General features: G+C 50.5%; 2 protein-coding genes across 14 annotated transcripts in view; both read left to right on the top strand.

Moving 5' to 3' along the window:
• PDE4B (phosphodiesterase 4B) overlaps positions 1 to 2,880 on the top strand; it is a 198,803-nt gene extending 195,923 nt beyond the window's left edge. For all 6 annotated transcript variants that reach the window (XM_064664929.1, XM_064664931.1, XM_064664934.1 and 3 more), the window contains one exon: positions 871 to 2,880. In XM_064664929.1, the coding sequence (XP_064520999.1) occupies positions 871 to 1,236 (366 nt within the window). In that variant the 3' untranslated portion in view covers positions 1,237 to 2,880. The remainder of the gene's footprint in view (positions 1 to 870) is intronic.
• Positions 2,881 to 14,324: 11,444 nt separating this feature from the next.
• The window catches only part of SGIP1 (SH3GL interacting endocytic adaptor 1), a 54,760-nt gene continuing 43,971 nt past the window's right edge, over positions 14,325 to 25,113 (top strand). For 3 of the 8 annotated variants that reach the window (XM_064664915.1, XM_064664911.1, XM_064664907.1), the window contains exon 1: positions 14,596 to 14,900. In XM_064664915.1, coding sequence (XP_064520985.1) covers positions 14,891 to 14,900 — 10 coding nt within the window. In that variant the 5' untranslated portion in view covers positions 14,596 to 14,890. Of the gene's footprint in view, positions 14,493 to 14,594; positions 14,901 to 25,113 lie in introns of those variants that run through there. The other 5 variants (XM_064664910.1, XM_064664914.1, XM_064664913.1 and 2 more) reach the window with 3 other exon arrangements.

The following is a 25,113-nucleotide window of genomic DNA, read 5'->3' as shown; positions in this document are numbered from 1 at the left end:
ATTCAGTTTTCTCCATCCTGGACGTACGTCCTCTCTTAGTCAGACAATTGAAGGATGATTTAGCTCAGAGCTTACGCCGGCGGAAGGACTGACGGACTCAGCCACAGCCCTCACTCTTTCCATCGCTGACACGTCACTCCAGGGGGGTCGGACAGCAGTGGCCTGTCCTCTTCATGCAGGAGGAGGATTCTTGGGATGAGCTGACCTGCTTTCTGGGTTCTTTCCAAAACAAAATGAAAGGAAAGAGAGTCTCTAGCTGGGCCAGCTCCTCAGAGAAACGCAGTAGCTGCTTTGGCAGAGTGGAGGAGAAAAACTGAAATGTTTGAAGCTGCAGGAGCATTAAACAGTTCAGAATAGGCACAAACTACACACTGTACTAAAATACACCTAAAGCTTGAACTGCAGTCCATAAGGCAGGGACATTCCATCTTAGGATGGCTGCTTGCCTTGGGAGCACTGGTGTATTCCCAGCTCTCAGCCAAGCGTGTACCCTGGGTAAGGGCACAGAGGCCATAAATGCACCAGCCTTGTCACCAGGGAATTCTGAGAGGAGCAGGGGTATTTAAAATCCCACGTGCTGCCAGGGATGGAATTGACAGTTCTATCTCTTGAATTTCCTGTTGGCTCCTGCTTTTAGTTAAACTTCAATCTAAGGTTTGATTTTGGACAGCAACCTAACTCAAGGTTGTAGGTGGAGTTCTGGGTATCAGATGATTTTGTCCGTGATTATGCTGTGCTGGTTTGGAGACTTGCTCTGGGGTGGGTGTTTTGCTTGTAAAAATCAGGTATTACCATAAATTGAACTTTTTAGACACCTACCTTCTCCTAGTCATTCCCTTCCCCTAAGTGTGAGTGTTCCTGTGTTCCCAGGTGGGATTCATTGACTACATCGTCCATCCACTCTGGGAGACATGGGCTGACCTGGTGCAGCCCGATGCCCAGGACATCCTGGACACACTGGAGGACAACAGGAACTGGTACCAGAGCATGATACCTCAGAGCCCGTCCCCTCCCCTGGAGGAGCGGGGCCAGGACTGCCAGGGCCTCATGGAGAAGTTCCAGTTTGAACTGACACTGGAGGAGGAGGACTCGGATGGGCCAGAGAAGGACGGCGAGAGCATCGGCTACTTCAGCAATACACAGACACTCTGCGTGGCCGAGCCGGGGGAGGAGGAGCCCCAGAGGGAAGCAAACATAGAGATTGTGACAGAAGACACATCTCCTGTCGACACATAATGTCCTGGACCCATGTGAGTGGATTTTAACACTTAAGGAGCATGCAAGCAGTCTCACGGACAGCCTGCAGCGGGGTCTGAGGCCTCTGTCCCACAGTGGCTTAAAGACCCTCCCAGCTACTTGAGATTGGAGTCAGGGTTAAAGATCGTGTAGTGAATGATTGCTCAGGAAATTACCAGGTGATTTACGTTGCGGTTTGAGCCTTGTCAGCCAAGAGCATCATGTTGTCCTGGAGCTGGCTTGGGTCGGGACTGAGGCGTCAATGACACACAACTGAGAGATTTTATACTGTTAGTTTTGGAATTTATACCAGTTAGACTGATAGAAACTACTGATTAATAACTCTCCATATAAAACCTGTCCACCCAACCACCTGTCTGCAGACCTGTGTGCCTTCTTTGTAAACACTTTCATGTCTTTTCAAGAGTCTCTTAATTAAATACACAGAGTTTAGTATTCAAAAGCGACACAAAGTGTTTCAGAATTGACGGATACTTTTTTGATTCTTCCTGTTACAAGAAGCAGTCTTCCTTTTTTTCATGGGCAATACCTGTCACTTTATTGCAGTTAATCACTTTGACAGACTAAACAGAAGGGGAAACCCTCTGGTTTGCATTACTGCACCTTTAATTGTCTTCTTAATACCCCTGGTGACCTGTTTTAAGTCACTTCATGCCATCATGCACCGTCTCTGTTCTCTTGCTTGGAACAACAGTATTTTTTCCTCACAGGGTTTGGTTTTGTGGTGAGCAGGACAGAGGACAGGTTGTTTCCATGGCACAGTGCAGTACACACATGAGTAAGGCAGTGTGTGACACATGTTCCCCCTCGGCAGCTCCTTGGAATTTGCACGCTCGGATATTTGTGTTTCTCTCGCCTCTCGTCCACGTTTCCTAGGTTTAGGCCCACCATCCTCCTCCTGCACTGCCTCGAGCTCTAACACCTCCATTACTGTTTATAACAGTGTATTTATTACGTAATGTATATACTGTAATGTTTTGTAAGTTATTAATTTATATGAATTAGCATTGCCTGTCGGCGGCGATGTTAACGGTGTAGAAAACTCGGAATAAGAGTTGCCTTTTTTTCTTGTAACCTTTTGTATTGCATAAAGTACAAGAACCTGAACATAGCTGGAGAGACAGACGCAACCCAGGAAGGGCATTCGGGTGGCAGCCGCCCGTGGGAGGGGTGACACCAGACCCCAGGGCAGTTGGGAGTGAACAGAGGGACGGGGAAGCGAACAAAGAAACCCCCCGAGAACGGGCTGGCTTTTAAATGTCACGTTCCAATTTCTGAACAACCCAATGTGAATTTCTATGACAAAAATGTGAACTGATGTAATAATTGTGCTGTGAAACTTCCTCTGACAAAGCTTGTCCGGCATCGTGAGCGGTGTCAATCTCAGTTTGTAAAATATGTTTCAAGCTTTTTGGTCCAACTTGTGACTAACTAGTTAATGACAATAGCACAGTTGTGCATGATCAATGGGTTTGTTTGTCTGTTGAACACTGCATTGTTCCAGGTGGTTATTTTATTGTTTCCAAAAGTTTCACACAATGTATGTTATAGTATTATATATTGTGTTCAGATGCATTCTTAAGAGATTTTTATATGAAGTGAATAAATGAAAGCATGACCCTGCCTGTGGCTCTTCATGATGCTTTTGTCAACAAGTCAGCATGAGCTGTGTCACCACCACTTAGGGGAGAGCAAAATGGAACCCTCCAAGCCCAGAACATGCCCATGCCCCAAATCCAGAACATGCCTGTGTCTGAAACCCAGAACCCTTTCTTGGCCAAAACCCAGAACCATCCCATAGCCAAAACCCAGGACCTCCCACAGCTGAACCCCAGAACCTCCTACAGCCAAAACTCAGGACCTTCCCACAGTCAACCCCAAAACTGTCCCATAGCCAAAACCAGGACCTCCCACAGCTGAAACCCAGAACCCTCCTACAGCCAAAACCCAGAACTATCTTGTGGCTCCAACACCAAAACCCAGAACCCTCCTACAGCCAAAACCAGAACCATCTTGTGGCTCAAATGCAGGATCCTCCCACAGCCAAAGCTAGAACCCTCACATGGCCAAAACCCAGAACCAGTGGACACGGAGGAGCCCTTGCCTTACGCACGGGAAGAGGAGGGTTCCTGTGTCCGGAGGGCACGGCCACCCTCCATGGTGGGCTGGAGCCCGTGGCCTTCCTGGCGGGGCCGGTGTGGCGGCGACAGGAAGTCGCGCACAGACAGGAAGCGATGGCTGCGCACCAGGACGGCCCCCAGGCCACTTTCATGTCCTGGCCTGACCCAAAACAACCAACTTTCCAGTAAAAAAACATCCTGCTGACAGGCACTTGAGGGGACACGGGGACTCTGTGCTGCCCTCGCTGTGGCAAGGCCGGCGGTGCTCCCACTGTGGCACCGTGTGAGCCTCCACAAGCTTTTCCTGGATTCGCTGGCTCCAGAGTGAAGCCACATGGAAGTAAGTGTGGATCCCTCATCCCACATCTGTTTTCCTGCCCAGCACTCCATGGCTGCAGCAACTGCCAACCCACCTTCCTGCAAATCCCTCCTATCCCAGCGGAAGGAGCTTCAGCCTCAGCTCACCCTGGGCTTGGCAGCCGATGCCAGCACCTCTCAGGGGATTCTCCCAGCACCATGCCAGGAGGTTAATAGTACTTTCTCTCCCAATGAATTCATGGAATCCCAGAATGGTTTGGGTTGGAAGGGACCTCAAAACTCATCAGTTCCACCTCCTGCCATGGACAGGGACACCTCCCACTATCCCAGGTTGCTCCAAGCCCCGTCCACCTGGCCTTGGACACTTCCAGGCATGAGGCAGCCGCAGCTTCTCTGGGCAACCTGTGCCAGGGCCTCCCCACCCTCACAGGGAAGAACTTCCTCCTAATCTCTAATTCAAATCTCTCCTCTTTTAGTTTAAAACCATTCCCCTCTTCACATCCTTTCCATGCTCCTTTGCTGTGCTGGCTGTGTCCTGCTGTGGCCAGCACTGTGCCCACAGCTCCCAGCAATGTGCAGAGATGGGAAATGGGTTATTGGGCTGGAAACACATTGGCAGTTCTGGGTGGGGAAGGTGCCTAAGCAGGATGGACAGCAGAGCTGGGGCTGCAGGTGAAGCACCCGCCCCGCATCCAGAGGTGTGTTAGGGGAGATGATGTGCCCAATGGTGTCCATGGTTGCAGGGCCAGCAGGGAGTTCTGCCCTGGCCCACTCCCCTCTGCCCACACCCCCTCCCCTCCAGCCTTCCCTTACTTTATTCCTGTCTGTTTTCCATGACCTAGTTCTGCCAGGCAGTACTTCCTCGTGAACAGGGGAACGCAGCAGTGCAGTTCTGGTGCTGCGAGCAGACGCCTTTCCCTGCTCCTTCCCAGCAGCAGCAGAAAAATGCTCCTGTGGCCTTTATGCTGCAAAACCAACCCAGATTCCTTCTGTTTCCCTTCCATTTTTGGGGTGGGAAATCCCGGTTCAGGTAGGAGGTGGTTTGCTGGCTCAGTTTCCTCAGTTCCTGGGGGGATGATGATGATGCCTTGGCTCTGCTTCCCCATCCTCACATCCAGAGCTCCTGTGGGGTTTGCATGGTTTTGCTCAGCACGGGAAGCACGTCTGTGTGGAGGCAGCAATGCTGTGCTCCCTCCTTGCTCCAGAGTGGCCTGGATAGACAGGGCTGATGGATCCTGCTCCCCCTCCCTGGTGGTCCCCCCAGTCACTTCCAGCAACCCCCCAGCAGGTCCTGGAGGGGCTGAGGTGCACAGGGTAGATGGTGTGGAGGGGCTCAGGACCTCCAGCCTCCCGGGACACAGATGCACACCCTGTCCCCTCCATGCTGCCAGTGTCAATGATGGATGTTCCCCACAGCCCCCGAGTGGCAGCTGTCCTTGTCCCCAAGGACATAGTTTCCTGCTGAGGCCATGGAGCTGGGATTTCAGGGGGATTTCCACCACCCACAGGCGTCAATCCTGGGGATGAGCACTGGGAGCAGAGCTGGTCCTTTCCAGCTGCCCAGGGCGCGGGGACAAGGGTCCCGCAGAGCCCCCGGCGCTGCCAGGAAACTTCTGACCTGGAGGTCGGAGTTGTTCATGGAAACCATGATGCAGAGAAATAAAATAATAAACCAGCCTTGTTGCTGTTTCCCATGGAGCACAGGCTGCACTACTGGAGGTGGGGCTGGATTTCCATGGGCTTTTTCCCCCCAGTCCATAGGAATTAGGGATGAGTGTGGGTGTTCCCACCTGCCCAGTGATGTAAGACAGAGCTGGAACAAAGGACAAGTGACAAGACAAGAGGAAATGGCCTCAAGTTGCACCGGGGAGGTTTAGTTTGGATAATAGGGAAAATTTCCCCATGAAAAGGACTGTCCAGAACAGTGATGGAGTCCCCCATCCCTGGAGGGCTTTAAAAGCCCTGTGGATGTGGCACTTGAGGGCATGGGGTAGTGGTGGCCTTGGCAGTGCTGGGGGGGAACGATTGGATTTGATGGACTCAGAGGGCTTTTCCTACCTAAACAATTCAGTGATTCTATGATTCTCTGCCCGTGATCCACAGCCCCATGTCCCTCTGTGTGCCAGCCAGCAGGACAGAGCATTTCCCAGGTTATAAATCCAACCATAAGGATTTGCGAAGTGCCGGAAGTGGTTTGCTCACCGAGGATATTTGGGTACCACTGGTGCAGAGTTCACCTAAAGGTCCTACAGATGAAAAAAGAGAAATGAAAATGCAAAGCACTGACAGTTTTGCAGTCAAAAACAGGAAGGAGCTGGGGGCTGGTGCACAAAGAGCAGATTTTATCGGGTCTGCGGCGCTGGAACGGAGCCGAGTTCTCCCAGCACCGGCACCTTCGTGTGAAGCCTGGAGCTGGGACTGGCACGGGGACAGCAGTGGGATCCAGGGCTGGCCACGAAGGACAGGGCAGGTTGTGGTCCAGCTGATATGGTTCAAGATGTGTTTAGGTGTTTTAGCTCTCCCAAATATCCCTTTTGGGGTGACACAAGGAGCCCAATCCCAAGGTCTCCCAATTCCCAAGGGCTCCCTGTCCCCAGGGTCTCCTTGTCCCCAAGGGCTTCCTGTCCTCAGGTGCTCCCTTCCCCAGAGGCACCCTAAGCCCTGCTCTTGCTGCATGGTTTTTGCTCTGTGGGGGGTATTTCTGTCATCTCTGTTTGATGACAGTGCTGGGGACATTTGAGATCACAGAGCTCTGGCTCACAAGGGGCTGTGGGATGACCCCCCTCTTGCGGGGGCAGGATGGGCTCTGCAGCCTCCATATCAGTCCAGAGTGGGGTCTCCTGGGACACTCCTTGGTGTTATGGGGTTGCCCATGCTGTGATTTACTGCTGGGAGCACTGGGATTCACATGCTGGGAACTGGGCAGAACTTGTCCTGGTGGCACAGTCATGCAAGAGGGGCCAAACGCTCTCCTTGCTCCTGACCGCTGGTGCAGCTGTGGTTTGGCACTGTTTTGGGGGCTGCAGGGGTGCTGGGGCAGGGACGACACATGAGGGACAGCAGGATCAGCTGTGCATGTGCTGCCTGCACATCTGTACAGCCCCGTCCTGCCCGTACACATCTGTACAGCCCCATCCTGTCCATGCACAGCTGCACAGCTCCATCTGCTGAGCTCCCGACCGCTGCACAGCGCAGAGCACCGGGAAACTCCACCGCCGGGATATGCACGGCGGGAATGGGGAGTGTCTGCTGTAGGGACATGCCCTGCAAGGACACACAGAGCAGGGACATGCTCTGCAGGGACACACACGCAGTCAGGGTGCGGCTCACCTGGCGCCATGCACAACTGGAGCCCCCAGACAGCTGGAACGGTTTGTGGCGGGGCCCCAAACAGCTGGAGACGTGTCCAGCTGCAGTCCCACACAGCCAGGGTTGTGCACAGCTGGAATGGTGCACAGCTGGAGTTCTGCACAGCTGGGTGCTGAGCATAGGTGGTGCTGGTGCACAGCTGGATCCTCACATAAGTGAGTGCCTGCACAGCTGGAGCTGTGCAGAGCTGGATTCTTGCATATTGTAACCATTCATGGCTGGATTCCTGCACAACTGGAACCCTGCACAGCTGGAGGCAGTGGCTCCAGGACTGTGTTGGGGTGCTCACCTTTGAGAATCCCTCTGCCTTCGCTGCCTCATTGAGTAGATGCTTCCCAGCACAGCTCCTCGCCCTCTCCCCACTCCGGCACACTCAGGCATCGCTCCCTCCAGCTCCCTGGGAGCTCATGGATTCACCTTCACCTGGATGACGTGCAGCTGGTGGGGTCCCACCTGCCCTGCCTGGCCCACCCTCAGCCTCAGCCCAACTCCTTTGTTCCCCATCACATCCAACACCACCTCCAGCTCCCACGCATTTTTTATGGAATTTTACCATCTGGGTCTTGCAGGAAATCCTTTTATTTACGTGGGAGGGATAAATGGTTTTCCCTGGCAATGTGGGGCAGGATGGCAGACCAAACACATGAAGGGCATCTAAGGTGCTTGACCAAATGTAGTGTTGCCACCACATCACATGTGAGGAGTCACAAGGCTTGAGGTCACACATTGTAGCCACAGCAAGGGTTTGATTTCCATCTGCCTTGAAAATCAGCTCTCCACGAAGTGTCTTCCCACCCTGGAAGGGCAAAGGAGACCCCAGCAAGGACTGTGCCCTTCACAGGAGGTTGGAGAGCATCTTCTTGGGGTTTGGGGACCACTGGGGGCAAACTCTTTTCCTCCTGCCTGTCTTTGCTAAAGCCCCCTCTGCCTCAGGGTGACCTGTGCCCCTGTAGACCCTGTGTCAGGCTTTTGGGCAAGGTTGGCATTGTGCCAGTGGAGCAGCTGGGGGATCACCCGTAAGAGCCCCTGAATGCCTGAGAAATGGCTCTTCCACAGCAAAATACAGGTAGATCCTTGTAGCACACCAAAGTCCACTTGTAGGGCTGGGAGGGGGGACAGAGGTGGGAGAGTTTTGCAGCAGAAGAGTGGGAAGAATATTTCCACTGTTAAAAATATATTTTTTTCTCCATAACTTCATTCTCAGCTATTTGGGTTGAAATCTCCCCATTTTCCAAAAAAAAAGTCAGTCTGAGGTGGGAAAATGTCAGCAAGAGGCAGCGTGAGGGGTGCTGGCTGGGGAGGGGAGTGGGGTGTGCACCTCGAGGGGGCCTGTGCCAACGAAATCCTGGGCAAACTGCACCCACCCATGTGCAAAACGGGGCTCTCGCCTGTCCTTGGGCTGTGTTGGACCTGAATTGGGCTGATTTCATTCCCATGAGGATGCAGCCGAGCCCTGGTACTCTCCAGGACAGGAACATATGTGCTCCCGCATGGTCAGAGCAGTCGGGTTTTTAAACTGTTTGTAGTTAATCAGCCATCACACCTCGAGGGAAACACATATTTGGAATAGGGTTGGATTTGGACCAGGGCAAAAATTCCCAGTTTATCTTCCAGTGGGGCTTCCCATCATAATGGGAAGGGCACCCGGGGGCACCCAGGGCTGGGTTCACCCCCTCCCCCAGCACTCCAGGGAGAAGCCCCCCGAGATTAAATTTTCCTTGAAATCCCCACAGCCAACACTGTTCCTCCAGAATTTATTTTCCATTCGGAAGCTGGCACCAGCTTGGCCCCTGTGTGCCACCGACTCCCACTTTCCTGCTTGGGGTGCAGCCTTTCCAATGAAATTAATGCCGTTTGGGGTTGAATTGAATGAAATGGTATTTTTGGGGCTCCTCTGTCCGTGAATGCTCGGGGGATATACTGAGTTCCTGTTCTCCAGTGGGATGGGGACACTGGATTCACAGTGGGATTCCCACAGCCAGGTGAGGTGCCAGGAGCCAAGGTGCAGTGGTGACCCCACACCTGGACTTGGGAGCACACGGAGGGGCCATTCCCATCCTGAAAACACTGATGCCCTCAGTGATCCGATCCTAAACTGGCTAAATAATATTTAGGATAAGACATGTGGTGTGGAAAAGAGGTGCTGGCTGCAACCCCCCATGCCTGTGAGGCATATGAGGACTTTGTCATTGTTCCTGAATTCCTTCTTTGTGGAAAAAAAAAGTAATCAATTAACAATACTCTGGAGCATCCCAGGGCAGCTGCACCTTGTCCCCATCAGGGTGTGGTGCTGAGGTGCTGGTGATTTACCTGATTAGCCCCCAGTTATCCAGGGAGGGGCAGGAGAAGGTTCTGGTGTAGGAGGTACTGTTGAGAGGAAGAGGAGGAGCAGAGGAAGGCGGGTGTTTGTGTGGAGCCTGCAGGGATGTCCTGCTGAGCTGGTGGAGGTGGGTTTTGGTGGCTGCTGGTAGAGGGATGTTTCTGGATGTGGTGCCTTGTTGCCATGAGATTTGTGGTGATGGGGAGCAGGAATTTGGTAGTGCTGGCAGGAGCAGCTCCCAGCATGTGTGGAGGGTTCCCATCCTGTCTTTGCACCCTGGGGCACAGTCCCATTACCTCCACTTCCATGAAAGCTGGCAAGTAAGGCAGAGCTGGCTCTGGTGGTGTTAAACCCCTCCTGTGTGTGCTCATTGTGTCTCCACTCCACCAGCAACTCTGTGCCATGGGGGCACATGGCTGCCACCTGGCAGAGGAGCCCTGCTTGCCAAAATGTGAGTTTTGGGGGGCACTTAACAGGGCTGTTGGCACAGGGGTGGGTGCGACCCTTCCTGCCCCACGTCCTGCCTGGTCAATAGTGGATACTGTTGGTCCCACAAGATGCTGTACTTGGTTTTGGTGGACCTACTGCCCTTCTCCTGCCATGGAGAAGGGCACAACCCTGTTGTGACTGTGCCATGGCCTTCGTTAGGGGATTTCTCGTGTCAGGTATGGTTTGGGGTCCTGTGGGATGCTGCTGTGCTGGGTCTCAGCGTGGGCTGGGCTCTTCAGGGGTGCGTGGTGAGGTCTAGAGCATTTTGGGGGTGAAAAGCACCTTGTAGGGTGCCCCATGGGGCTGTTTCCCGGGGGCAGGTGCTGGGGGGAAGGGGGACAGCATATGCCTGTTCTGTGCTCGGTCTGTGTTGCTTCCCTGGAGAGCTCATTCCATGATGGAATTTTGCTGCTCTCTGTATTCAGAGAACAGCCTGGTGCACTGAGTCTCCCTTCAAATGTATGATAAATTTATTTTTCCCAGTGCTGTTGGAAAAGCAGGAACCCCATCTAGGTCTCCTCCTCTCCCTCATATGTCCCAGGGGTGAGGGCTTGCTCCTACATCCCTTGCATCTCTCCTTGGAGCAGCTCACTGAGGTGGGAAGGGCTCAGTGGGAAAACTGAGGGTGAATAGAGCAAAAAACTACTACAGCAGAAGGTAACAGGCTCCATCGTGGAACTAGGAGCAGCTGCATCCTGAGAGGGCTCTGTGACTGGTCAGGGAACGTGGGATATGCTCCATTCCTCCTTCCAGCACTGAGCATCCACAGTCCTTCCTGTTCCCCCTGGGATGAGCAGGGTGGGATGAGATGGGGGCTGGCAGGGCTTGTTCCCATGAGCTCCTCAGGCTGGTCCAGCCCCGCTCCTGTCAGGAGATATGGGATGCACATGCAGTGCTCTGGCTATGCAAAACAAGTATGGGGTGGTCCCAGGAGCATCTCCAGATGGAGCTTCTTTGGGTTCTGCTTCACAGGCAGTGGCATCTGAGGGGTATGTGCAGGGGCGTTTGGTGCTCAGGACCTGGGTGATGGGATGATCCACCTCCATGCCCTCCTGAGCTCCTGGAGACTTGGATGAGGTGCTCCTGGTGATGCCTTATGTCTCACAGCCTTCTTCTTTGTGGGGAGATATGTTTTGAGTAAGGAATCCTGTAAATAGGCTACAGCGAGACCTTAAAGCCCCTTCCACTGCCTAAAGGGGCTCCAAGAGAGCTGGAGAGGGACTTGGGACAAGGGCCTGCAGGGACAGGACAAGGGGGAATGGCTTCCCACTGCCAGAGGACAGGGATAGATGGGATATTGGGAAGAAATTCTTGGCTGTGAGGGTGGTGAGGCCCTGGCACAGGTTTCCCAGAGAAGCTGTGGCTGCCCCATCCCTGGAAGTGTTCAAGGCCAGGTTGGCTGGGGCTTGGAGCAACCTGGGATAGTGGAAGGTGTCCCTGCCCATGGCTCCTATAAACTCGGTTTTATAGGAAAAGAAGCAAATGGCTGACCTTTTCTGGAAAGCCTATTTTGCAGGTGAGGGGGGAGCAGTCCTCAATACTCTGGTGATGGGAGCTCTCAGTAAGGAAGGGCTGGGGGTCTGTCCCCAGCATTCCCACCAGGAGCAGACAAAGGATGAGCTTATTCTTAGTAAAGGTTTAATTACGGGTTAGCGAAGGGGTTGTGGGGCCATGTATGGGGAGATGTAAACAACCCCCTGGCTGTCCTTAATGCCAGGGGATTTGCCAAGGCCAGATCCTGGGTGAGGATGAGGCTGGAGGATTGGGGTTTTATTTAGCAAATCCCCCTCCACGCTGCTCGCCCGCCCCGGGGCCACCGTGTCCCTGCGGCCGGGGGCCAAGCCGGGCTCCTCCGCTCCGCTGTCACATGGACCTCCAGCATGACTGTGCTGGGATATGAGTAATGCACTCCGGTGACTCATTTGCTGCCTCTTTATTTTTTATTTTTTTTTAATCTTAAGGCCCTTGGCTTCATCTGTTGCTGTTTGCTGGCAGTTTCCTGACGTGTCTGCTTCAGGAGCTGCCCGAGATTGCCAGTGTTTTTGCTGAGAATTGTCCTTGTGTCAGCTAGAAGGGTTGGAAATAATTTGGAAATCTGTAAATATCAGTTTTACCTTGAGCAGAGAGGGGCTTGCTGGCACACTGCCCTCCCTGGGGACATGGGTGTGCTCTGCCAGGGACCTGGCTGTCCCTGTGCCACCTGCCTTTGGGAAGAGCCCGTGCCAGGAGCAGGTTTGTGGTGTCCTTAGTTTGGGGTTAATTTTGCCCTGAGGAAGGTGAGTTTCGGTCTTGCTACATGACAGGAGGGCTTTCATAAGGCCAAGAACATCCTGCAGAGCCAAGGAGAGCTGGAGCTGCACTGGGATGAGCAGTAGCCGAGGGATCTCAGCTGTGCTCAGGCAGCAGGTGCCAGTGGCAAACCTGCCCAAACCCAGCACTGAGTGGGGCAGTTTGGTAAAAAAACTTATTGACCCATTGCCCAGCCTGGGAGGGCATTTGTAGGGGGGTATCATGGTTCTTCTTACTTGGTTAAGGAATATCAGCCCTGCGGAGCATCACAGGAGCTGTGATGCTGTGGGTCTGTCCTGGCTGGCAGTGGAGCCACTGGGATGTGGGATCATAGAATTCCAGATTGGTTTGGGCTGTAAGGGACCTTAAAGCTCCTCTTTTTCCACCCTCTGCCATGGGCAGGAACACCTTCCACTATTCCAGGTTGCTCCAAGCCCCATCCAACCTGGCCTTGGACACTTCCAGAGATGGGGATACAGGGACTGTGCCCTGCTGTGCAGCAGCTGTATGAAGTTTTGGAAGATAAGTTATTTTGGTGTGTCCAGGAGGGGTTTGGACACTGCAGGTGTGTGCTCATCACTGGGGCATCCTGCCATGTGTGCCAGCCTGGCTCCTTGGGGAGTTCTGGAGTTGGGCTCAGGGGATAGCAGGCTGACATTCAGTGCTTTTTGCTTGCCCTGGGATTACAACTGGAATTCCTGAAAGCACTGGGCACCCTTCCCTGTGCTGGAAGCACAGGCAGTGCAGGCAGGTCACAGGAGCTCCTTGTGTGGATTAAGGAACCATCTGTTAAATAATCCCATCCCTTTTCCGGGTGCTGTGGCATTTCTCACCAGCTGGGGTGGGTGAGGGCTGTGCTGGAGACACTTGATCTGGAGACCCTGTTGTGGTGCTGAAGCACATCTCCTCACCCTTGGAGGTGCTTGGCTTTTAGATTAATTTTTAAAGGTGGAAAAATATTTAGGGTTTTTTTAATTGCAGAAAAATGTGCGGGGTGATGGGGGGGAACTGATTTTTTTTTAATGCAGTTTTTTGTTTTAATGGGGAAAATTATGTGAGTATTGCTCTCCCTGTTTGTGAGTGAAGCCCTGAGAAACACATGTGGCTGACTGGGACGATCCTAAAGATGCTGATGTGCAGTGAGAGGCAGAAGTGAAGTTTCCATTACTGATACAAGGTCACGTTGAAAAGCCACATTTGAGTGCGCTGAAACGGGCTGGTTGTCCCTAAAACGCCACTGTTGTGCCCAGCAGGCAGCAGAGAGGGGGAGGCAGCTCATCCATCAGGCAGGTTGGTGTTGATGGTCCTAATCCCGGGTTTTGCCGGGCGCCAGAATGCGGTAGTGCCCTCGGAGAGAGATCCTGGTTGTCCCCTGGGATGAGGCTTTCCCTGCTGTCCCTTGCAGCAGTGGGTGCTCTTTGGGATAAGGATGCCAAAGATGCACCTTCTGCTCCTGCAGCCAAGAGTGGGAACTGCTTCAGGACAAGAGTGAGTTTTACAGTATCTTTCCTGCCAGCAAAAAAACCAAACAAAACCACAAAAACAATAACAAAAAAAAAAAGGGGGGAAAAATCCAAAACCCAAAACAAACAAACAAGAAAAAACTCAAAAAACCCAATCAAACAAAAAAAGCTTGGACTCTTGGAGTTGGTTAAAGATCTTGCATTTCCTTGGATAATCCCGGTAGTGTCCCAATAACTCCTACATTGGCATTGCCCGTGCCTCCAGCCGGGCTCCCCCTGCTCCTGCAGCAGCTCTGAGAACTGTTTTGAAGGTGGCGAGGGTCGCACACCCCGTCGGGGCTGGCAGGGGCTCGGGGAGGCTGGATGCTGTGGCTGGCAGAGAAATGGGGTGGCAGGGTGGTGCTGGGTGGCATCTCCTCGTCTGATGAGGGGACATGGAGGGTCCCCAGGCAGAGCCTGGCTCGGCTCTTGCAGCCCCCCCCGCTCCCTCCCCAGCCGCTTTTGTTCCTCGCTCCGGAGATGCTTAGGCTTCTCTTCATGCGAAATTAATTCCCGGGCGCTGTTAGGAGGCAGTCGGGGAGAAATTTCTTCCCGCATCATCCTTTCGGGGCTAATTGCTGGCGATGTGACGTCAGCCGATGGATTTCTCCCTTGAATGGCTGCGGGAGAGGCGAGGAGGGCCCAGCACCCGCGCTCACAGCCCTTGTGCCGGAGCGAGCTCCGCTGCCTTATCCAGCCGGGATTGATTTATTCTCCCCCTATTCCCAGCCGGGCTCCCCGCACGCTCCTAATCTGACAGCGCCCGGTAATTAATCTGGCTCCCCCGGCCGCTGCAATAGGATTAAGGGAGGGGAAGTGCGTCACGAGGTAGGAGAGGGGTTATGCTTTTGGTGAAAGTGGGGGGGAAAAATATGGGAAATAGGTTGGTGTGTTCCCGGGGGGTGTGTCGGGAGCGAGCGCGCATGTGAGGAGGTGCGGGGCGGGAGGCATCGGCTGCGCCGGAGCCGAGCCCGGCTCGTCCTCCCTTTCTCTCAGCATCCTCCGTGATGCGATCCTGGAGGTGATACAGGCACAGCAGCATCCATGGCCTGCCCTTAGCGCCAGCATTCCTGCTTTATCCTCCGTGATATTCTGGCAGCGAACCGAGCCCGGCGTCGGAGGCGTTTGGTTGGCGAAGGGCTGACGTTGAGTGGCTGGTAACCGGGATCGTATTCTCCTGTATTTTTTCAGGCTCCTTGGAAATTGAGGAATGCAATTCTGCCACCATGATGGAAGGTAGGTGATGAGCTGAGCGTGTCTTTTGGGATGGCTGGAGTTTGTGAAGCCACGGTGGAGGATGCACTGAACCTGTGCATGAGGATCCTTTCTCTTTCCTAAATAAAATAATAATAATAATAATAATAAAAATTAAATCCTCCCCTCCCCCTAATCCCAGCCCAGCCAGAGCTCCCTGCCTGCTGCCGGGGAGCTGGCGGATGGTGATATAATATCAAGCCCATCAGATTATTTGCAATTCCATCCCCAGCCCTGTGTAGGCAGCTCAGGGTGTGCAAAGACTCAGTTATCCATGGACCTGCTGGTTCCTCCAGAGCCCAGATCAGGGTGGGTTGGCCGGAATTGGGGATCCTGTAAGGATTATTTTATCCTCTGCCTGGAAACCCTGGTTCTCAGCCTGACGTGATGCACAGAGGATGAATTTGGGTGTTTTCAGACCTGGCTGTGCATCCTGATGGAGTTTGGTGTTTTTAGCTGGATGGAGGAGCATCATTTCAGTAGGAAACAAGGAAATTGGAAGTTAAAGTGATTTTTGCAATGTCGTGGCACTGGTTTGGAGATGCAGGCTCTGGGGAAGGGGGGTGGGTGTTGGGTTGAGGCTTATTGGAATAAAAAAGGAAATGTGAAGGAAATATGGGCTCAGGCACAAGATGCTTCAGGGAGCGTTGGGAGACTGTGTCTGATCCTGTGTGGGAAAAGCCTCTGGGCATTACAGGAATTTTATCCAATGCCGTCTGTCTCGACCGTATGTAAAGCTCTTTTTTTTTTTATCATTTTTTTTTAATGCCTTATGGAGTAAAATGCAGGAAGGGATTACTTTAATTGCATTTTTTTTTTAGTAGAATAGATACTTCAGGGCCAAGGAGATCAGAATATCTATATTTTTTTGGTTTTATGGCCCGTTGGTGGCAGCAGCAGGGCCTGTCTCGGCAGAACCACATCCAACCTCGGGCTTGCGGCGCTGCCAGCACATGAACCAGGCAGCTCCCGGCCTTCCCGAGATGACAGGCAGAAATCGGGCTGCCTCTTGGTGTGCCCCTGGAAATCAGGGTCTGCTGCCCTGCTCGAATTAACCTGGAAAGGCGTCAGGCTTCACGAAACCAGGACTTATTGTATTGGTTTAAAATATTTACCTAATCTTGGGAATTCGGGTGTAGTCATGGCCATGTGTGGACACACAGGAATGGCTTCTCCCTGGGTTTTTTTTTTTGTCTTAAGAAAATGAGTTTGGTTGTCCTTTGATATGAGGAAGTGCCTTCAGTGTCTTCTCTAATACTGATTAGCAAAAGAGATTTTAATCTTAGCCCGTGCTATCAAACTCATCCTACCGTGCCGACAGACACGGCACGTTGGGAACCAGGCACAGCCTGGGCAAGAACAGGGTATTGTAGAGAATATGTCATTAACAACGTGGCTTCTCTCAAAAATTCCTGTATTTATGAAGGAATTAATGCAGATAAATTGAAATTGGTCTGTTATAACCTTGTTTTGGGTTATTTAATTAGTTCTGAGGCTGGTTGGGGGAAGTCACTTGGTCTTTTTAGGTTCTTTTGGGATTTGGGTGTTTTGTTTTGGGGTGGGGTTTTTTGTTGTCTTTTTGTTTGTTTGTTTGTTTTATTTTTATTCCTTGAGGATTTTTGCCTTGCTTATGGAATGCCCACAATGTGCTGCTGTGCAGGAGCTTTGGCCACCGTAGCTGAGGCAGGTGGGGGCTGGCAGGAGGTGCCCAGCCCCATAGTGGAGGTGGCATCCAGCTTGTTGTGCTCTGGCAGAGGTGGAATCACCTTTCATGAACCAGTCTTGCACTTGGAAAAAAAAAAATACTAGTCATAAAAACTGACTTATTAAACTGCTTGAGATGTTGTTCCTCAACTACTTGATGCATACGAGAACCTAGAATGGAAATGAGAAAATTAGAAGAAATGATTACTGCTTTTGATGAGTTTTAAATGGTTGGAAGCTGGTTGTATTTGTGGAAGAGTGGAACTTCTATCCAAGATCCTACTGAACCAATGCACTTCTCAGAGGTGATTTATTTTAATATAAGAATGGTTTTAACATGCTCAGTTTAATTTGATCTGAAACTTTTAAACCCATACAAAATGCTGGGAGTTCCCTACAGTAAATATCTTAAAGGGGTTTTATTATTATAATGAATTATTTAAATTACTTGTCTGGCCAAAATGTTGGACACTGTGCTGGAAGTGCAGGGTGGAGCTAGACTGTGATAGTGCAGGGTGTGAGGCCACTCAGCATCACCCAGGGCCAGCAGGATGAACCTGGCTCAGCTGGTTTTGGATCCTCTTCTTTGGAAAGAAGGTGATTTGGCTCATTGGGAATGGTGCAGAATGAGCAATTTTTACTGGATATGGTCCTTATACTCATTTATATGGAATATTTCTTCGTTCTCTTGGTAGATGGGGGGAAAGAGTACGTTTTTCACTTTATGATTAAAAATCACAACGATATCTAAAATAACTGTGGATGCTGTTTTAAGAACCCAGTCCTTGCTGGGAGGAAACCAAACCTGTGCTGTGTGGTGTCTGAGCCACCAGAAGAGGATGGTCCTCCCCCTCCATGTCCCGGGGGTGAATGAGTGTTGCCATTGCCCACCATCTGCACTGGGGATAGGCTTTCTGTGCTTGGCCTTGCCTGAACACATGGAAAGAAGGTTTTGGGCATGGGGATTAAACCCCATCATGTGCTGGGAGAGGCCCCTGCATGTGTGGCTGTAGATGTGAGAGGTGTTTAGATGTTCCCTTTGATTAAAAAACAACTCTCCAGTCCTCGGAAATGCGCTGGGTGTGTCATCGAGGTGAACAGCCGAGCACAAGAACAAGTTTGTCTCCTTTTTTAATCCCTCTGTTGCTTCTCCAGTGTACTGAAGGCATTTACACAGCTTAATTAAGTTTTGAAATCACTGCTGCACCATGTCACTCAGCCAGAAGCTCCACAATGTGTGGAGAAATTAGACAATGACGTGGCAAATGGGAGCAGCCAAGGGTATTTTGGAGAGGGTGGTTTCTTCTTCCATGGGAGATGGTCCCTGTGTTTTTCCAGACCCCAAACCAGATCTCTGCTGGGGAGAAGCCTTCTCAGAGTGGGAATTTCTCTGTAACTCTCTTCTTCAGGCTCTTCGCACCTCTTTCTGGGAAGTTTGGTCACTCAGGATGTCCCATCCCTGGAAGTGTCCAAGGCCAGGTTGGACAGGGCTTGGAGCAATCTGGGATAGTGGAAGGTGTCCCTGCCCATGGCAGGAGGTGGAATAAGATGAGCTTTAAGGTCCTTCCCAACCTAAACCATTCTGGGGTTCTATGACTGGTCACATCCAAAATGATAAAAACCTTCTTGAATCACCTTTTAGCACCGGTTGTCTCCAGCCTTTTATTTTCATTGTGCTGAACAGATAGAATTGGGACCAGGGGCATCTAATGTCACATTAAAAAGTCTTTTTCTTGATTAGGCAAGAAAATTGACTTTATTATATTTTAGGTGATCTTGTTTCAGTAAATGGTGTATTTGAATGTGCTCAGTGTTGTCTGTGGGACTCAGTAAGGAAATGACCTGGTAGAAAAATTTGGTTTTTGAGAATGCCTCAAACCTTCTGCTGGCTGTGAACAAAAATTCAGGCATGGTTGACAAAATCACCCTGGAAAATACATGGAGCCCATAAACACTAAATTAGGACCTGTATTTTTCAACATGCTTTTTGAGCAGAAACCCATGACTGAGCTTGAGCTTGCAAAGAAAGTCAGGACTGTGGTGTGGTTGGGCATCTCCATCTCTGTCCTCTGAGGTGGAAGGGGGATCTGCTGGAACCTTCTGCTGAACTGACAGGCCTGGCATTGGTGAGGAAAGTAGTTTTTTGTGGATGCAGGAGAAGATTTTTTGACCCTTCTGTCATGCCCAGCAAAGGGTGATGCTGAGGCTAAGCCAGTGGCTTAGCTCCCCTTGTAGCCCAAAGTGGGCAAAGGGATGACATCCCACCACTTCTCAAGTTCAAAGATGTGCATGAAGCCTTTTGGGTTGTGTTTGAAGGGCTGACGCAGGGGGCGTTGAGTTCCCAAGGATGAGATATGTGGAAATGGGGGCTTGGGAAGTAAAAAGTTGGAACAGGAATGAGAGGGAGCTCTGTAGCTCTTGGTTTTGAGGGTTCAATAGCAGGACACAGGGCCAGTGTGTCCAGCCCAGAGCTGCTCAGGGGATGGTGATGTGCTCCCACACCATGTTGTGGTGCTCCCAGAGATGTCTTGTACACTCTGGGATAGGCCTGGGCCAGAAGAGCATCCCAATCAACACAGGTTGAATTTGTTCATCAACCTCTATTTAATTGGGGGAAAGAAACCCAAATAATTCCTTTTTTCAGGCATTCAAACCCTTCCCACTGAGCTGGTTTGGGTTTTTCAGCTCTAGTCCACTGGCAGTATGTCCCTTCCTGCTAAGGGAGAGGAAGGAGCAATGGCTGCCGTGCAAAATTCACAAAGGCCCCACCCAAACCCTCTGAATTTGGAAAATGTTTTGTACTGGGGCTGGTGGTACTTGCCAGTTAAAACCCGGATGGTGCCAACGTGGTGGTGTTGAGAGTTTAAACCAAAACATGGGCAAGGTGGCAAAACCTGAGGTTTCCCTTGCACCTGAAATGTTCAGTGGAATGGAGGGGTGGAAGCAAAATGCCAACAGAGTTTTATTTTGAGAAGAAAGGATAGAAAATATGGGAAAACTCAACTGCTTCATGTGATGCAGGTCTGCAAAACTCCTCCTTGAAGTGAGCCCCAGTTTAAAATGTGCCCTTGGGCATCTCGAACTGCTGCCCAAACATAGTAATTTGGGTTTCTCTGCCAAGGCAGAAACTTTCTGCATGATTCATTGGCCTTACTCAGATTTTAAAGACATTGTAGAAAAAAACCACAGGTTAAATCAGGTGTTTAGTCACCTTGAACCTCCATTCCAGGGTATTCTGTTAAAGGTGGAAAAACATGGTTGGTGGACCCCGACCCACCACTGGGATGGGAGAGGAGCAACGTGCAGGAAAAAGTGGAAAGGAGGGGAAGGCAGAGCTCCACCCTAAACCAGTGACCTGGAACTGTTTGGATGCCCAAAACCTGTCACTAAGGATCCATCTGCCTTTGGGAAGCGATGGGGGTGGGATGCTGGCCATCTCCCTGCCTGGACTGCCAGCAAAGCTCATGTCTGGTAGCATTCCCATTTTCCCTGCTAGCCAGTTATTTTCTTTCTTTTTTTTTTTTTTTTTTTAATTTCATTCAGTATATTTAAATTTTTACATGTTTGGTAGGAAAAAGGCAATCTCTGGATGCTGTGCAGGTGGTTTATTAGAGGAGCGAGTTGCTCACGTGCAGTGCAGGAGCACAAAGTGGGGCCCTGTTTGCCTTGCCAGCTATTGAGTAGCATCAGCTCTTTGTTTTTAACCAAAATTCACTTGCAGACTGATGTTTCTGGGGGCTTCCAAATGTTCTTTTGCTTCATCTGTGTGAATGGAAGAGGATCAAGGCTGGCAGTAGTTACAGCTGCTGGTTTTTTGCACTTGCAGCCTCACAGAATGATTTATTTTTAATCTCCAGTTTAGTTGTAGGTGGTTTTTTATTTTAGAGTGTGTGCTTTCCTGAGAGCCAGAGATTTTGGGATGGTCCTTCAGGAGCAGGCATGGAATTCCTACCCTGTCCTATAAATCCCCATCCCCTCCCCTGGCGCCAGTGGGCTTTGCTGCAGGGGTGGGAAGGGGAAATTCCCTCCCACGTCCCTGTTTACACTGATAATGATGATAATGTTTGAAAGCAGTGAGATACCAGTGCTGAAAAAATCCTCCTGTATTATCTGAGAGCCGTTCCTTGCCTATCCCAGCCTTGGAAAAGCACTCATAACACTGGCACATCTTTCTTGGTGTTTAAGCTATGATTCTTTTTGTGTGTATTTTGAGGGGTTTGTTTAGTGATGTATTGGGGGGAAAAAAAATCTCTTAAAGTTCTCCACCCACGTATTGCAGGGAATTTAAAACATCAGCTAGAGATTAGTATCACGTGTAGTATGCCTGGAAATAATCTTGCAGGGAGGTTTAGGGTGGGTTGGGATGAGGAGAATGGAGTTTCACATCCTGCCCTTGTCACCTGCTTCAGGTGCCTCAAGGATTTCATGCAGCCCCACAAATATATTGGGTTTTCTACAGTTGGATTTGTAGAAATCATTGAAGATGCACCTTGTTATTAGAGCTGATCAATAATCCTAGAATGGTTTGGGTTGGGAGGGACCTTAAAGCTCATCTTGTTCCATCTTCCACTAGTCCAAGATGCTCCAAGCCCGATCCAACCTGACTTTGAGTGCTTAAGGAGACTGTTTAAGTTTATTAATAAGAAGATAATTTATACTGCATAAGTAATTAATAGTAAGGTCATTTCTGCTTCATGTTTACCTGGCTCCTTTCACCTGGGGACCTCAAGCTCCTCTGCAGGGACACAGACAGGTGGAAGAAGCTCTGTCAGTTTTTTTTCAAGCCCTGCCTGGAAATTAAACCTTTCTTTGGGTCATGTCTCCTGCTTCTATTTTTAGTTCCACGGTTAATCACTGCTTTAAAATCAAGGTGCTCATTTGGCAGATCGTGGGAGGAACAGGACAGTAAGGGAACTGGAGAGAAGTGTCTTGTCAGGCTTCATTTTGGGTGTAAATCCTCATCATATGCAAATGTGAATATTGCAAATTTTGGGTTGGAGAAGCAAATTCAGGGCAAGTGATACTTTTCCCTGGTAGCTTGCCCAGAGTTGTACCTTGTCCCCAAGGAAGTGGCTCCTTCATCACACAAGTGACAAAAGCCACCCTGACAGCCCAGGTCTCCCGTTTTCCTCCTGGGAAATTGGGAGTGGGAGTTGGAGGGTCACAGATGTCCCTGCAGTGGGGTGGCTGAACAGTTGTTTTAGTGTCACACCCAGGCAAGGGTTTAGGTGGGTTTAATAAGTCCTTGTGTTCTGCATAAACAGTACAACACCGAAGTTGGTGGGTTTTCCATAAATATTGTCACAGTAGTTGCTGGGAGTCTGTGGTGTGTGTGGAGGTGATGGATTTTAAGAAGATGCCTTTTACAACTGGGCTGTGAGATAGGACAGGCTGTTGGCTGAGGAGCAGATGGAACGGCAAAGCCTCATGAAGAAAAGGAGAAGTTTACAGTGAGATTTTTTTCTTCGGGGGGAATACCAACATGGGGTATTCATATTTAGCTATATTTAAAAATGTATTAATATATATTTGTACATATAATGTATGCGGGTTCCCCCGGATGTGCTGTGTGAGCCCAGTGCCCTCCTGCCTCTGCAAGGAGCACTGTCACCTCCCTTTCTTTATACACCAAAATCCCCCTAAAAATAGAAATCTAAGTGTCATTTGGGAGGGAGAGCCTGTCCTGGACAGCTTCTTAAATAGCACAGCAACCTTTGGAGGCGCATCTGGTGTTCCTGTGTCTGTGCCAGCCAGGAATGAAAGCCACAACTGTCTCCAGCTTTAATTCCTTGATAGTATTGGAGGAGATGTTTGTCCCGTGGCCCTCAGTTGCTGCACACTCGGGATCTCAGAGCTGATATTAAAAATCTAATCTTTGGGGAAAGTAGGCGGTGAGAGATTCCTGCAGCTGCTTCACTGAGGTTGGTGAGTAACCTGTGAGCACCAATTTGCAGCCTTCTGATATTAAACAGTTCTGGGATGCTCAGCTCCTTTGCAGGAGGATGAATTGATGCCCTGTTTATTGGGATGCATCCTGCTGATGCTGCCCTCGATTTTAAGGACAGCCTTTAGCTGCTGGCCCAGCAAAGCTTTGCTTTGGGCTTGGGCCTTGCTCTGTGATATTTATTCCATTTATATATGGAATATAAGTACATTTCCATGGTTTGGGGTGTATTCCCACATCCTGAGGCTGCAGTTAGGGGCTGGGGTCTAGTTCCTGAGCTGCAGGTACATGAGGTATTTGAACTGCCTGAGAAATGAAGGGGTTGGACTAATGCCCAGGCAAAGGTTTTTTTTATCTGGGTATATTGAAATGCGAGGAAGGTTCAGGTTGGATATTAGGAAAAATTTCTTTGCTAAAAGGGTTGTCAAGTGTTGGAACAGCTGCCCAGGGCAGTGGTGGAGTCCCCATCCCTGGAGGGATTTAAAAGCCATGTGGATGTGGCGCTTGGGGACATGGGTTAGTGGTGGCCTTGGCAGTGCTGGGGGAATGGTTGGACTTTATCTTGGAGGGATTTTCCAACCTAAATGGTTCTGTGATTCCAAATCAGCCAGTGTGTTCTCCCTCACTGTGCTGAGGGTCTGCAAAGAGTGGGTTTTGACTCCAGGGCTCTGGCATTTTGAACTCCTGGCCCCAACTACTGCAAATGGGTATTTGGAGAGTTTGCAAAGGGAAGGAAGTGCAGACCCACAGGAAGGGGCAAGATGTGCAGGTCTTGGGAGCTCGAACCCCTGTTGGTACATTGGGATGGACACTGGACACATGTCAGCAGCCACAAACCCAGAAGTGGCCACAGGACTTCCTCTAATTACTTCACATCTCATAGCTGGAATATGGTGTTTGTTTTTAGAAATGTGTTGGCTGTTAATTCAAAATCTCCTTAGGCAAAGTTTGCCACAACCTGATCAGAGACTTAATTACTGTCACATTGGAAATCTGACTGTATTTTTGAGTCAACCACAGGATCTTGTGTTGCATCTGTCCTTTGGAGTGGAGATCCCTCACCACTGCATTTCCATTCCTGGGTAGGCACTTGGACCCCAACATAGCTGTTCTAGATGTCCATCCAGCACAGCTCCAAATCCACAATCTCCTGCAGGTGCCCATCTCCATCTGCTCCAGCTTCCTGGCTGCCCTGGTCCCTCTCCCATCAGCCACGTGCCAGCCCAGGAGTCACCCCAGGCTGAGCAGGAACAAGACTGAGTGTGGTGCCAACTCTCTGTTCCTCCTTGGCATGACTCTGCTTGATGGTGGGGCTTGGCTTTACTACAAAACTTTGGATCTCCTTGATGTGACTAAGACCACCATAGCTGGACTCCTCAGTGGTTGGTGACATGTACTGCATCTCAAAATTCTGTTATTTACAAGGCTCGACCTCCTGGGACTTTGACCCAGGACCAAACAGTCCTATTGTAGGAGAAAACAATCCCAGAGCAGTAACTTATGATGTTTTATTTTGTTCAGGCTTATTTGTGATTTTGTTTTAGGCTCTCAAACACTGCCAGTCCTCCAGTGTCTCCCAACTGAAATTTCTGATAAGGACCAAATTTTTCAGCATATATTTAAAAACAAAAAACAAACAAAACCAATGACCAAGTCCACAATTGTTGTTGCTCACTTTTGTTTTCAAGTATTTCTCTTTTCCTGAGAGCCACAGCAAGATGCCAACAATGTTCTACTCTGGCAGCGAGCGATAGAACTGTAGTGGGGCCACCACCCCTTTTCCCTCACTATTTTTTTTTTATTTCCCTAAAGGGGAGAAACTGTTGTGAGCATGTGGAGGACTGTAATCATAGAATCATCAAATGGTTTGCATTGGAAGGGACCTCAAAGCCCATCCAGTCCCACCCCCTGCCATGGGCAGGGACAGGTTGCTCCAAGCCCTGTCCAACCTGGCCTTGGACACTTCCAGGGATGGGGCAGCCACAGCTTCTCTGGGAAACCTGCGCCAGGGCCTCACCACCCTCACAGGGAAGAATTCCTTTCCAATATCCCATCTAACCCTGCCCTCTGGCAGTGGGAAGCCATTCCCTGTGTTCTGTCCCTCCAGGCCCTTGTCCAAAGTCCCTCTCCAGCTCTTCTGGAGCCTCTTTAGGCACTGGAAGGGGCTCTAAGGTTTTTCTTCTCCAGGCTGAACAATCCCAAATTTCAAGGTGATGGCTTTGTTGCTGGAGCCTGGTGGCACCACAGCAGGCACAGGGAGCAGCAGCAGAGCTTGTCTCCTGAAGGATTTGTGCTACAACCCTTTCTGTGGTCTGCAGGGCTGGGCTGGTGCAGGATGAGCCCTTCGGCTGCCACAGGAGTGGTGCCATCACTGCCCAACTGCCACTTGCTGGTGTCCCTCGGTTTCTTCTCCAGAATAAGGTCTGTAATTAGACTTGTAAATGGAAGTGGTTGAAATATTCATGACTTTATCAAGGCTGTGTGCAGAGGGCTCCGTTTTTCACTGCATTATTGAGGCCACTGAAAGGCTGGTACCGTGCTTAATGC

This window comes from Pseudopipra pipra, chromosome 9 (genome assembly GCF_036250125.1).
Source record: "Pseudopipra pipra isolate bDixPip1 chromosome 9, bDixPip1.hap1, whole genome shotgun sequence".
NCBI classification, from domain to species: Eukaryota; Metazoa; Chordata; class Aves; order Passeriformes; family Pipridae; genus Pseudopipra; species Pseudopipra pipra.
This window is presented reverse-complemented; position numbering and strand designations above follow the sequence as displayed.